Genomic DNA, 13,927 nt, shown 5'->3' with positions numbered 1-13,927 from the left:
CAGTAGTTGCACACTACAATTTTAAAAAGTTATTAAAAATCAACTAACATCCACAGAATGTCAGAAATCAGTAATTCTGACAACAGACTTAGGGCTGTATGGAATGAAGTGATACAAGAGACAGGATAACAAGGCACAGAACACGATAACATCACTATTGAACTGAATGAGTCCTGAGTAGCAAACAAATTTAATAAACATTTCTTAAATAGAGTAAAAAGTATAGTGGCAAACAGTTCAAGAGAAAAATCACAGCAGTAGGTTGGAAAAGCAACGCTTATAAAATTCAGTCATATGAGAGTATCACCAACTTCTTCTGAAATTAAGAAAATTGTATATTGTCTCAAAAATAAAATCTCATCTGGTTTAGATGGTGTTCCGAATAGAGTACTAAAGAATTGTTCCCATATAGTAAGCCTGGTCTTATCTGAAATATATATAATACATTGCTAACTCAAGGCATTTTTTCCAATGAGACTGAAATATGCCACTGTTAAATCACTCTTTAAGGAAGATGATATGAGAGATGCCAATAACTACTGACTTGTTTCACTGCTGACATAATTTCCCAACATTTTTGAGATGGTGATATATTCTAGAAGATTTTACATTCTGTTGGGCCCACAGCATACTATACATTTGTATAAGACATTATGGAAATGAATGCTCCAAACCAGCTGCATTAAGGTGATATGGTGTTTAATATTTTACATGACAGGCCTATTTCGGCTTATTGACATCATCAAGTGACCTGCAAAATGACATAAGTGAGATTATCTGTACATAAATTGTGGCTAGAATGAGATTTTCACTCTCCAGTGGAGTGTGCACTGATATGAAACTTCCTGGCAGATTAAAACTGTGTGCCGGACTGAGACTCACACTCGGTACCTTTGCCTTTCACGGCTAAGTGCTCTACCAACTGAGCTACTCAAGAGCGACTCACTCCCCAGCCTCACAGCTTTACTTCTGCTAGTACCTCATCTCCTACCTTCCAAACTTCACAGAAGCTCTCCTGCGAACCTTGCGGAACTAGCAGAAGTAAAGCTGTGAGGACACGGTGTGAGTCGTGCTTGGGTAGCTCAGTTCGTAGAGCACTTTCCCGCGAAAGGCAAAGGTCCTGAATTCGAGTCTCGGTCCAGCACACAGTTTTAATCTGCCAGGAAGTTTGATATGAGTGCACAATTCACTGCAGAGTGAAAATCTCATTCTGAAAACATCCCCCAGGCTGTGGCCAAGACATGTCTCCACAATATCCTTTCTTCCAGGAGTGCTAGTTCTGCAAGGTTCGCAGGAGAGCTTCTGTGAAGTTTGGAAGGTAGGGGACGAGGTACTGGCAGAAGTAAAGCTGTGAGGATGGGATGTGAGTCATGCTTGGGTAACTCAGTTGGTAGAGCACTTGCCCATGAAAGGCAGAGGTCCCGAGTTCAAGTCTCGGTCCGGCACACAGTTTTAATCTGCCAGGATGTTTCACAAATTTTGGCTGTTTTACTTTTATATTTGTGTTGGTATTTATGTCTAGTCAGAAGTTTAGAAGAGTATCTCACCTGAGCAACCATAATATCCTCAGTAAATGACAGTTTGGATTTCAGAAGAGTTGCTGTACTGAGAATTTCACTTAGATGTTCACTCACCAAAGTTTACAAGCATTGAATAACAGAATAGCACTGGTTTGTATTTTCTGCAACCTATCTATGCAACATGTGTGAACCACAGAGTGGCGAGAAATCAAGTACGAGGTTCCCCAAGGCTCAGTCTTAGGTCCACTATTATTCCTCATAAATCTAAATGATCTTCTGTCTAATATACGACAAGCAGAATTAGTTCTTTTTGCAGATGGCACTAGTATAGTACTCAATCCAAGCATGCATACAGAAGAAATGTTAATTATTGTTCTTAAAAGTATCATTGACTGGTTGTCTGTGAATATTCTCAACCTCAGTTTTAAAAAGACACATCATATTCAGTTCTGCACATGTAGGGGTACACCAGTGATTAATGTAACACATGATGAAGAAATAATAAATAGGATGGAAACTTCAAAATTCTACATATTCATATTTGTGCAGCTCTAAACTGGAAGAAGCATCATTTTGGAGCTCCTAAAACAATTTAGTTATGTCACATTTTCACTAACAATCATTGCAAATGTTGGAGAGGGACAAATCAGCATGTTGACATATTTTGCAAATTTTCATTCAATAATACCAAACGGTATAATGTTTTGGGGTAACTCATCTCTAAGAAAGAAAATCTTCATTGTTCAAAAATGTATTGTAAGAATAATATGTGGTGCATCTTGTAGACATCTGTTTAAGGAGTTGGGAATTTTGACTTTTGCTTCACAGTATATTTATTCCCTGATGAAGTTCATTATAAATAATCCACTGCAGTTCAAAAAGATCAATGATGTACATAATTATAATACCAAAAGGAAAAATGACATTCTTTAATCTACATTAAGGTTGTCTTTAGCACAAAAGAGGGGTGCACAATGCTGCAACAAAAAATTTTTGTCACTTGCCGGTGATATAAAATATGTGTTAGAAGAATCTCTAGTATTGTAATGTCTAGAAGGTGGTGGGTAGGAATTACTAACTCATGTCTGTTTATTTAATGATAATAATACACAAAAATTTTTAAAAACGTATAAATGTTTAGCATGTAGCCATATTTTCAAATCACGTGAATTCGATGTGAATGTAAAATGATTCACTCCACATAATTATGATTTATTGTAAAAATTTCCCCCTGGAGCATGAAACTACATAACTATTGTTCCACAATGTATTTCAATAATGTATGCAGGGTTAACTGACACACACATTTTGTGGTTAACTGATCAGTGGTGTAGTTATACCCACAAAAAACATCTCTTATGCCTACTCTTGTATTTACTATATCATACATAAATAGAAGTATAATTTAGCACTGGAACTAGGTATACTATGAATTACAGTGTCAAAAATGTCAACAATAAGACAGTGGACCACCAGTCATTCAGATTATCCACCATAACTGCTGAAAGATGCAGTCATTCATCATAATCACAAACCAATTTTCTTGTGGATATTAGACACAACCATTGGTATCCTTTCACAGTATACAGAAAAGCATTTGCTCTAGAAATTGACACTGTCAATTATAGGTCATCAAATAAACATTTGGAAATTTTCACAGAACTTAGAGAAAAGACACTTTCTGTATTATTACTGCTTGTGATATCCATTATGGTTTAACCACAAAAAGATGCATGAATCTGCTAAAAGGGATTGTAAAATACTTACCAAAGAAATGGGAAAGGGATGACACAACTGAACTGGAATGGCTCACAATGTTGATGAAACGGAACTGACTTTAAATGAAAAGACAGGTTTGAACTGCTAGACATACAGGTTCACAAGCTGGAAGAGGCAGCAGCATCCACTATGTGGGAGTCGCCAGTAGTGTTCAATATGACACACTGCAGAGCATGTTAACAAGCTATGTCTTGTAAGGTATCTTTGCCTTATGGTGTTGTTTGGTATAGGAGTCGAGTAGTGGCTAGCGCACCGAACCTATTTGAGGCTGGAGTGCTGAATGAGATTTTCGAATAGTTTCATGGTTTAAGAATAGCCTGAGTACTAAATGCATAAATAGACAAAATACAAGTGTACATTAACGAAATTGTCTTTAAAGTAGTTGGGACATGGTTACTGTGACTAGAAGTCATACAAATGTTATTGTTGTCGGAAGTTGAAATGGGAGTGGGTACATATAGTGCAGTAGAAAAAAGTATATGTGTTTGTATTCATTTTGTGATATACAAATAATAAAGATTTTTGATATAGCTGTGGTATTTGAAGAGTTATTTATCTTCCTGAACGAGCATCATATTGAGGGACTTGGTACTGGATTGTCTGGTATTTATTCCTCCCACAACAATACCTTACAAGTGAAACCATGACCAGACAGTCTCTGGTATAAGAGTATGTGGGGGAGAATAAACTGACATTATGAGGTTAAAATTAAAACAGAGATTGCAAAAGAACTGGCAGCATGTGCTATCAATAGCCTTGATGATACCCACCGTCAAGCAGAGAGACAGTGTGGGCTAAAATGAATGTAGTTTTTGAACTGTGAACTGAATAAATTCAGTGCATTCATATGATTTGGATGATGGAAAAAACTATGAGGACATCATGAAGCAGCCTTCAACACTGAAGAGGATGCAACAAACCACAACAATAACAGTTCAAGATAACAGGAAGTAAATATGCATAGATTTTAGTTAACCTAGTTAGGTCACACAAAAAGTTATGCAGAAGATGAAGAATGACAAAGTATGCATGACGTGTTTCAGAATTATTTCTACCTTCAGAAATCCAAGTGCAAAGACAGCACAAGACAAGAGCATTACCAGTTGTGTAAGTAGTCTCTCATCTCATGTTACATACACAACTGCTAACACTCGTATCCTTGTGCTATCTTTGCACTTGGATTTCTGAAAATGAAAATAAATCCAAAACATGTCATGCATACTTTGGATGAATAAAGTCATTCTTCACCTGCTGCATGACTTTTCATGTGACATAAATAGCTTAACTGTAGATCTATGCCTATTTAGTAGAATTGTCTCTAGCTTCCAACATGACTTAATGTCATACCTTCATAAAGGAAAAGTAAGATAATGAGAAACAAAGTTATAGATTAGGCAGAGCAGTGGTGCAGTAGAATATTTGTTTGAAACAGTCATACTTTTGAAGTGTGAAATAGTGAGTGGCAATTCAAACTGGACTGAAGAACTAGTGAATAGTGAATAGTGAATAGTGTTTTATTCGTCTCATAACATACAATTTCTAATCATATGATTAGTGTACAGGAGACACATCAAAAAATGGATAACACAACTTAGGCCAAATTGGTACAAAAAATTTTAACATTAATATAAACTTTCATTTTTCTTTCCTCCCTTTTGTGAAGGACAGCTACATTTACACACAAGACTATATGTAAATTTATCCTGCTCAAATGTTCAGTTCATCCTTCATGAACTCCTCAACAGTGTAGTAGCAGCGTTTGACAAGTATATCATATAGCTTTGTTTTCAGTGTCTCTAGGTTCATACTCAGAACATTCTTTCATTTTAGCTTGTTATGAATTTTCATTGCCATATACTGAGGAGACTGTGCATATACGTTTAACCGATGAGTGGGAAGCATAAAATTGTCTTTGTTTCTCGTGTTATATGAGTGATTGAAACAGTTTTTCTTGAATAACTCTAAATTGCTATGTAGAAAGATTAATATCATAGATGTATAAGGAGGGAATTGTTAATAACTGTTGTTTTTCAAATAGTGGGCGACATGATGTCCTTGGATGGGCAGTACACATATTCCTTATTATTCTTTTCTGTAGCTTTAGTATGAGCAATATGTTTCCAATTTGTTAAGACAGAACTATTACAAAATTAAAAATTATTCATCATAGCTCAAACTGGGAATGATGTTAAATGTAGTGGCACACCTTCTTCAATGTCATGTCATGGGTGACAAAAGGAGGAGATAGGTTATCAGTGAAGTGGGAATACAAAGTCAACTTAATGCTTTCATTGATTTCCTAAGGAAAGAGAAGGAAGAACAGAAGGCACAACAGGAAAAGCAGGAGGAGGCATGAAAGAAAGCATTTCAAGAACTGTGAAAAGGTCAGCAGAAAAGAACAGCAGGACATAAGAGAACTTAGAGAAATTTTGATATCATCATCTAGTAAGCTAGGAGAAGATATGAGGATTTAGAAAGTGACAATCAAGAACAAAACTTGCAAATGTGGATGAAGGACTACAAAAACAAGACCAAACTGAAGCAGCTGCAGATACAAGTGAAGAAATCTGAGTGAGCGCAGATTTATATCAGGTAGACTGAAAGAAAAGAGCAATATGCAAACAATGGATAATAGGGAAGAATGTACACAATGGGCACTTTGGAAGAAAAAGAGACTGCAAGTTTTATTGTGTTGTAATGACAGTTAGGGCACAGTGGCGTTTAATACAACTTTACAAGTGTAACTTATGTTACCTGTTAGTAGACGCTTAGGCACATTTTAAAAATGTCATGGGCTAATAGCAACATTTAATACAGATGACTGTATCATGCAAGCACAGGATGCACTCACAGCAGCCACATAAGGGGTTGCTGGAAGCAATTCTGCACATGCACGGGGCCCACTGCCACCACAGGCTGCCAGCACTGAGTGAGAGCAATGATCTACAGCTACTACATCAAGACAGCGCTGATGTTTACAAACAAGACTACCTGTACTAAAGTGTGGGCATGTGACGTGCAGTCCATCTCCCTATTATGGACTGCAAGTGGTTAGCATCACACCCTTGAAAGTGCTTATGTGCATAAGTGCAAGTGCGAAAAAAGGTGCATAAAGAGAGAGAGAGAGAGAGAGAGAGAGAGAGAGAGAGAGAGAGAGAGAGAGAGAGAAGAAGTGGAGATACAGAGCACATGAAAGTGTAAGATGGATTGGAAGTAAAGGTGTAAGATAACTGATTAGGGGCTAATGTTTCAAGTCTAATTATTTTTGCTTAATAGTTAACTCTACTTTATCTTTTCTCTGTTTGCCATGTTAAAATTGAAGGACACTGAATCACTTGAGAAAGATGGATTTATTTATCATGAGTATATATGCATGTGAGAGTATATGTTGGTATTCTCTCTAACCTTTCCATAATGTTGAATGGTTGTACGGAAAATTAGTGCATCATGTCAGTATGTGAATTCACTTTTATTGCCTGAGAGCTTTTGTCTGTTTTTGTTTTTTCTGTTTTCCAAATTTTCTTGCCAAATTTGAAAAAATAAATTAGTGTGGGGTTATAAGATATCTTTACCTTACAGAGATCTTTGGTGTAACAGTCAAATGGCAGCTAGCCTGCCAAACAGAATTGTGGCCAGAGTGCTGAGTGAGATTTTGGAATAGTTTTCTGGTATAAGAATAGCCTGAATGCTAAATTTATAAGCAGACAGAGTATAAGTGCATATTAATGAAAATGTGTTTAAAGTAGTTGACCCATTGTTGTCACAACTAGTGGTCATACAAATGGTATTGGTGTTAGAAGTTGAAATGGGAATCGGCATGCTGAGTGGAGTAGGAAATAGTGTATGTGTCTGTACTCATTTTGTGATGAAGAATTAGTTTCTGTATAATAAATAGTTCTCGATATAATTGTGGTGTGTGTGTGTGTGTGTGTGTGTGTGTGTGTGTGTGTGTGTGTGGAGGGGGAGGGGGTGCTTCATCTTTCCAAATTATCAGCATATTGAGTGACTGTACTTTACTCAGTATTTAACCTCCCTCCCCTACATATTGATACCTCACAATTTGTTGAAAGAGATGCACTTGTGGCAGTGGTTGCAATAATTAGCACTTCAGGAACAGCTGCACTCCCATTACTTGTGTTTCTTAGAGTGAACTTTGAAAGATCACATACTGCTCAGTAAGCCATTTGGCTCTCAATATGAAGCCTTAACCTTGGCCTGGATGAAGAGTGAATTACATTTACCAGCTCTACAGCACATCACCTAATGCGAAAGGCAAACAAAAGAACATCCTATGCTCATAATCTTGGACAGTTGTGAATGCCACATAAGCATAGCTCCATTTATCATGTGCAAAAGAGAATTGTACTATTCTGATTACTCTGCCACCTCATATAAGCCACAATTTGGGAGTTTTTCTTCCTCCAAAAAATTCTATGATTCAGCATGCTGTGATTTTATGGCAAGTGCAGGGGCATCAATAACAATCCATGATATTGCTGGTCTGATGGGCAGAGCATTTCCCCTCAACTTCACTAACCAAAATATGTGCAATGGTTTCAGGGAATGTGGCATTGAACTACTAGACAGAAACATCTTTGAAGCTCAACACTATCTGATAGCATTTGACTGGTGAAACTATGCCACCTCTATCAAATCAATGAGTCAAATTTTACTGCTGCTTATCATCATGAGCAGATAATAACTACACATCTGAACACTGCTCAACCTACCAAGAGTCTGATGTCTTAACTATGAGGAATCATCTTAACCAGAGTATGTTTCTTGTGATGAAGACAGTGTGGTGTAGTCCTCAGGAAATTTTGTGATTGTGAAGGCCCAGAGCACAGATTTTACAACTTTTTAAGTTTATCCATATTTTGCAGCTTCATTACATTATGTTGCTATCTTCCTACATCTCCTAAAAGATATTCATTTTACATAAGTATAACTGGAACAACTAAATTTATGTCAACAGATGAAAGAATTTGTCTAAACCATTTCAATTAAGATTACTTTGCTATCCAAGTATGATATTGTTTCCTTGCGCTCTGAGAGAATCCATGGTGTATTAGCTATTTATGAGTCTTTTCTGGCTGTTGTTATTCTGTTATTGTTATTTTTATGTCAGTATATTGTATTCAGTAAGGTAAAATCACTGTTTTTTTATGATAAGTATAATGTTTTTGAATGTAAACCAGTTAATGATAATGGTTCAGTTAACCCCAGTACATGACACTGTTAACCTGCTGCAGGAAGTTAAGTGGACCACTTGCAACTATCTTACTTTTTGTTCTGTGCTTTTGTTAATATTTATATTAAACTCTTAATATTTTTATCAATCATTCATTGCTGAAATCTAAATACAATGACATGTTCAACATTTACTTATTATACAAAATATAAACATGAAAAAAATTAAAAGTACAAATGGCTCAGTCAAACTAATTTTAGCTTATATATTGAATCATTCTCTGCACTTAAATATTGTTCTGTTTGACAGGATACATGGCAAATTATGTGCAAAGAAAACATGGAAATTCCTACAGTAAATTCTGAATGATTTTTCTTTTCCAAGTTAAGTTATTCCCATCTGTGTTTTACTTTACTTTATCAGAACAGAACTTGTACATATTTCCATTTATCAGAACAGAACTTGTACATATTTCCAGTGCATTTTTAGTTGTGTGCAGATGCCAATCACTGTAGTGGAAAGTTCCCTCTCTGAATGTCAACATTATAATTTTAGAGGAGAAATACTATATCATACCTGCAACCTCATGCTGAAAGGGTTGATATTTCTCTTTGGTTCAGCAGTATACTGATTCACAAGTTGCCGCAATTCCTTGTTAACACTTTCCATTGTTTCACATGCAAACTGCACTGGTGCCAATTCCTCCACTCTTTTTTCAATGACTTCAAACCATCTAAGAATTCCTGGTAAGGAACTGCTTGTAACAAGTATGGTCCTCTCTATCCATAGACTCTAGAATTAAATGACAAAATAAAATTTATTCATATAATCATGAGGAAGAAGTTACATACTATTAAATGTTGCAAGTTTGAATACAAAAAATTATTAAGTATGATCTGCTGCGGCAAAGCAATAGGAATTTTGTAACATTTCCATAGAGCAAACATAACACTGTAACATAACTAATCTTCACATAAGGGCAAGATAAGGTAAAAATACTACTAGATGTTATTTTCATTAGACTTATCTTGATCAGAGCAATACCGAAGTGATCTGCACTCCTGGCAGAACTCCCAAAACTGTGCACCACTATCCCCCCTACACCCACCCGCAAATTTTGTAATTCTCACAACATATTTAATAAAAATTAAATATTGTTGAAAAATATTACTTAAATGGGCTATATTCATGAAATCATTGCACAAAACAAATTAAATGTGTCATTGTAGTAAATAATTACAAAGTATATAAACTTCATAACAATTGAAACTAAAACAATATTTATATCTCATGGTTTATGGTAGCTACTGCACATTGTTTTATAAGAAGAGGCAAGTCTGTGTTGCACAGCCTGTGAGCAGGCTACTGGCCTGACTAGGTAGAATACAGCCTTCTCTAGCCACTGAACTAGGAGCAGGAGGGTGATGGTGTATAATTAAGAATGAATTTTATTTTCTCATCATAATTTATTAATAGTGCACAAATAATTAATCAGGTATAAAAGGAAAGGAGTTATAATGAATAGTTGAGAAAATATTCCAGCTTAGAATTTGCATTTTCATTATAATCCTATTCTGCAGTCCCCTGCTTTGGGCAAAGCAAACTCATTGATTATATTGCTGATGAAGATCAGTCACAGAGCATACATCTGTTTACATGACGGTTCAACTTATATGAATGGAGTATAGCTGTCTATAGACATAATGACTAACAATTCTTGTAATATTATTTTTCAACCACAGAAGGATTTTTCTTGAATTCTTTTTTTAATTTACACAGCAGATCATACTAACTGAAATCTGGGAGCAGCAAAAGTAGTAGCTGGAGTGGGGGGAGGGGGGGGAATCCCTCCACCATATTTCTTTGATTGCACCACCACTGCATATTACGCCATTCCTCAGTTAGCAGAAATCGACAAAAATCAGAAGCCTTGAGTCACATAGCACATTTGCTTCAGCACCTACCTCATCAGTCTCTGAATGTCTACAATACTGTAGTGATGTAGCAGGAAGAACACTGTGCAGGTGACAGCTGTATGAACATAGTGTATGTAAATCATGTTAATGACAAAAATCTTTTCAGTAACAGTTGTTTTTGTATGATGATGTTACCTGGGCAAAAAGACACAGCAGAAATGGCACTGTGGCACCAATGTGCATTTACAGTTGCAAGCCAAGAGAAAGGCTCAAGGTATAAGATATGAAAACATGGCAGGAGAACTCACATCAGTTTAGCACCCTCTCTGTGCCTCCACTGTTGGTTCGGGCCTATCTCACTATCCCTTTATATGGCCCAGATCATGAGACATACATGCCTCTATTAGATTTCAAAAAGTTCTGTTAATTAAATAACAATTTCTAATTTTTGTATCAATGTTTCTCAATTTTGTATTTTGGCCTACACTAGTAGCTTCTAATACATGTATGACGTTTCTTAGTTTCAGTTTCTTGACAGCACAGAATATAACATCTACTTTATGTGATGTAAGTAAATTCTTAGATAGGTTACACATGGAAAGTTTTTTTTTTTTCTACCTTGGTTATCACCATCTGAAGTACATAGTTATTTATAAGTATCTCTAGGGCTTCAAAACGACTGTGTGGCAACTACAAGAGATAGCTAAGACACATACTTCAGTGATTACCCAACAGAGGATCTCTGTAAGCTTTGATTCAGTAGAAGTGAGTCAGTTGAGACATTGCAGCAGAAATTTCATAGTAGATAGCAGCAGGAGTTTAATGGATTAAAGACTAGTACAAGAAATTAAATGAGATACGATCTTGTTGCAACACAAAGAGCCACACTGTGTGGCATGTACGGGAAACATTTGTGAGCAGCACAAACAAATCAATGAAACATCTGCAGGTAACTTCATTTCGCTATGTGAGAATGCTCAGACTCACTTATATTCAGTCTTTATCACAGTCTTCCAGCACTGGATTTTATATCCCACCCATCGTAACTCTCCTCTTCTGTAATGGCCTCCATGGCTCCAGGAGATTATTATCATATTGGGTAATTGCAAAGATAATGTGCTCGTGGTCCCATGTCTGCAAAAGCTGGAACAGTTTTGATGATAGGTCATGAATTCAGTTTCTGATATTGGAAATGGAAATGCCATGTGGCTAGGGCCTCCCGTTGGGTAGACCGTTCATCTAGTGCAAGTCTTTCGAGTTGACGCCACTTTGGAGACTTGCGTGTTGATGGGGATGAAATGACCACTGGTATAGAACTTTTAAGTGTTACAGGGTTTAGGTTAGCATCTCACTATTGTAGATCAGAAATGGAGAAAGGAGGAGTTGCCACATTCATCAGGAACTGTCATAAATTTAAGAACATAGACATTCATAAATTTTGCCTAGAACAGCATATGGAAGCATGTGCAACAGAATTAGATTTTCACAAAAAATCTTTCATAATATTAAGTGTATATCGAGCACCTGCAGGTAACTTTAATCTGTTTGTAAACCACCTTGAAGCTGTACTGGCCCATTTAACAACCAAAAACAAAGAAATAGTGGTTGCTGGTGATTTCAATGTAGATTTCCTTAAAGACTCTCCCAATAAGAACCTATTTGAGTTAGTAACACTATCATTCAACTTAATTCCCACAGTAAAGTTCCCCACTAGGATAACCACTTGCTCACAAACAGCCATTGATAATATCTTTATAGAAAAGTCAAATGAACAAAATTATATTACAAAACCAATAGTCAATGGCCTCTCAGACCATGACATGCAGTTCCTTCTGTTAAATGTTAATACTGAACAGGATATAAAATCTGTTAAATCTGAGCTCAAGAGGGTAATCAGTAAGCCAAAAATTGATTATTTTAGAACACTCCTCAGAGACATTCACTGGACTGATGTTTACAGTGCTCATGGCATGAATGAAAAATATAACATTTTTGCTAATAAAGTGCTTACCTTATTTGAACACTGCTTTCCCCCAAAACTTACCAAGGTTAGAGCAAAGTCTACAAAGAAGCCATGGATTACTCGAGGAATAGGGGTATCTTGTAAAACAAAAAGAAAACTGTATCTGTCAATCCGAAACATTTCCAATGTTGATGCTATAGCACATTATAAGAAATACTGCAAAATATTAAAGACTGTAATACGGATGTCAAAGCAAATATATTACAAGGAAAAGATAGTCATATCAGATAACAAAATAAAGACAATATGGGATATAGTGAAGGAGGAGACCAGTAGAACCAGACATGAAGAGGAACAAATAGCATTAAGAGTAAATGATGCATTGGTGACAGATGTGTATAGTGTTGCAGAACTTTTTAACAAACATTTTATAACTGTTACTGAAAAGATGGGGTTGTCAGGTTCGGTAGATGCTGCTATGGATTACCTTAGACCAGACATTTCAAGTAACTTCCATAATATGAATTTGACCCTCACTACCCCAACAGAAATAATGTCCATCATAAAATCTTTAAAATCAAAAACATCTAGTGGGTATGATGAAATATCAACAAAGTTAATTAAAGAATGTGATTCTGAGCTAAGTAACATATTAAGCTATCTGTGTAACCAGTCGTTTATCAGTGGAATATTTCCCGAATGGCTGAAATATGCTGAAGTTAAGCCACTGTTTAAGAAGGGAGATAAAAAAATAGCATCAAATTTCCGTCCAATTTCACTGTTGCCAGCATTCTCAAAAATTTTCGAAAAAGTAATGTACAGTCGTCTTTATAACCATCTTATCTCAAATAACATACTGTCAAAGTCACAGTTTGGATTTCTAAAAGGTTCTGATATTGAGAAGGCTATCTACACTTACAGTGAAAATGTACTTAATTCATTAGACAAAAAATTGCAGGCAACTGGTATATTTTGTGATCTGTCAAAGGCATTTGACTGTGTAAATCACAATATCCTTTTAAGTAAACTAGAATATTATAGTGTAACAGGAAATGCTGCAAAATGGTTCAAATCTTATATCTCTGGCAGGAAACAAAGGGTGTTATTAGGAAAGAGACATGTATCAAGCTATCAGGCATCATCCAACTGGGAACTAATTACATGTGGGGTCCCACAAGGTTCCATTTTGGGGCCCTTACTTTTTCTTGTGTATATCAATGACCTTTCATCAGTAACATTACCAGATGCCAAGTTTGTTTTGTTTGCTGATGATACAAACATTGCAATAAATAGCAAATCAAGTGTAGTCTTAGAAAGATCAGCCAATAAAATATTTGTAGACATTAATCACTGGTTCCTAGCCAATTCTTTGTCACTAAACTTTGAAAAAACACACTACATGCAGTTCAGAACTTGTAAGGGGTGTCCCAAGAGAATATGTCTAACATATGATGACAAGAAGATAGAAGAAGTGGACGGTGTTAAATTCTTGGGATTACAGCTTGATAATAAATTCAACTGGGAGGAGCACACCACAGAACTGCTGAAGCGTCTTAAC

General features: G+C 36.1%; 1 protein-coding gene across 1 annotated transcript in view; it reads right to left on the bottom strand.

Moving 5' to 3' along the window:
- The window catches only part of LOC124555196 (dedicator of cytokinesis protein 3), a 448,693-nt gene that overhangs the window by 32,356 nt on the left and 402,410 nt on the right, over positions 1 to 13,927 (bottom strand). Inside the window, exon 26 of the mRNA XM_047129040.1 lies at positions 9,067 to 9,282. Coding sequence (XP_046984996.1) covers positions 9,067 to 9,282 — 216 coding nt within the window. The remainder of the gene's footprint in view (positions 1 to 9,066; positions 9,283 to 13,927) is intronic.

Source organism: Schistocerca americana, chromosome X, assembly GCF_021461395.2.
Source record: "Schistocerca americana isolate TAMUIC-IGC-003095 chromosome X, iqSchAmer2.1, whole genome shotgun sequence".
In the NCBI taxonomy this organism is placed as follows: Eukaryota; Metazoa; Arthropoda; class Insecta; order Orthoptera; family Acrididae; genus Schistocerca; species Schistocerca americana.
The sequence above is the reverse complement of the archived record's forward strand: the minus strand, read 5'-3'. Positions and strand labels throughout refer to the sequence as shown.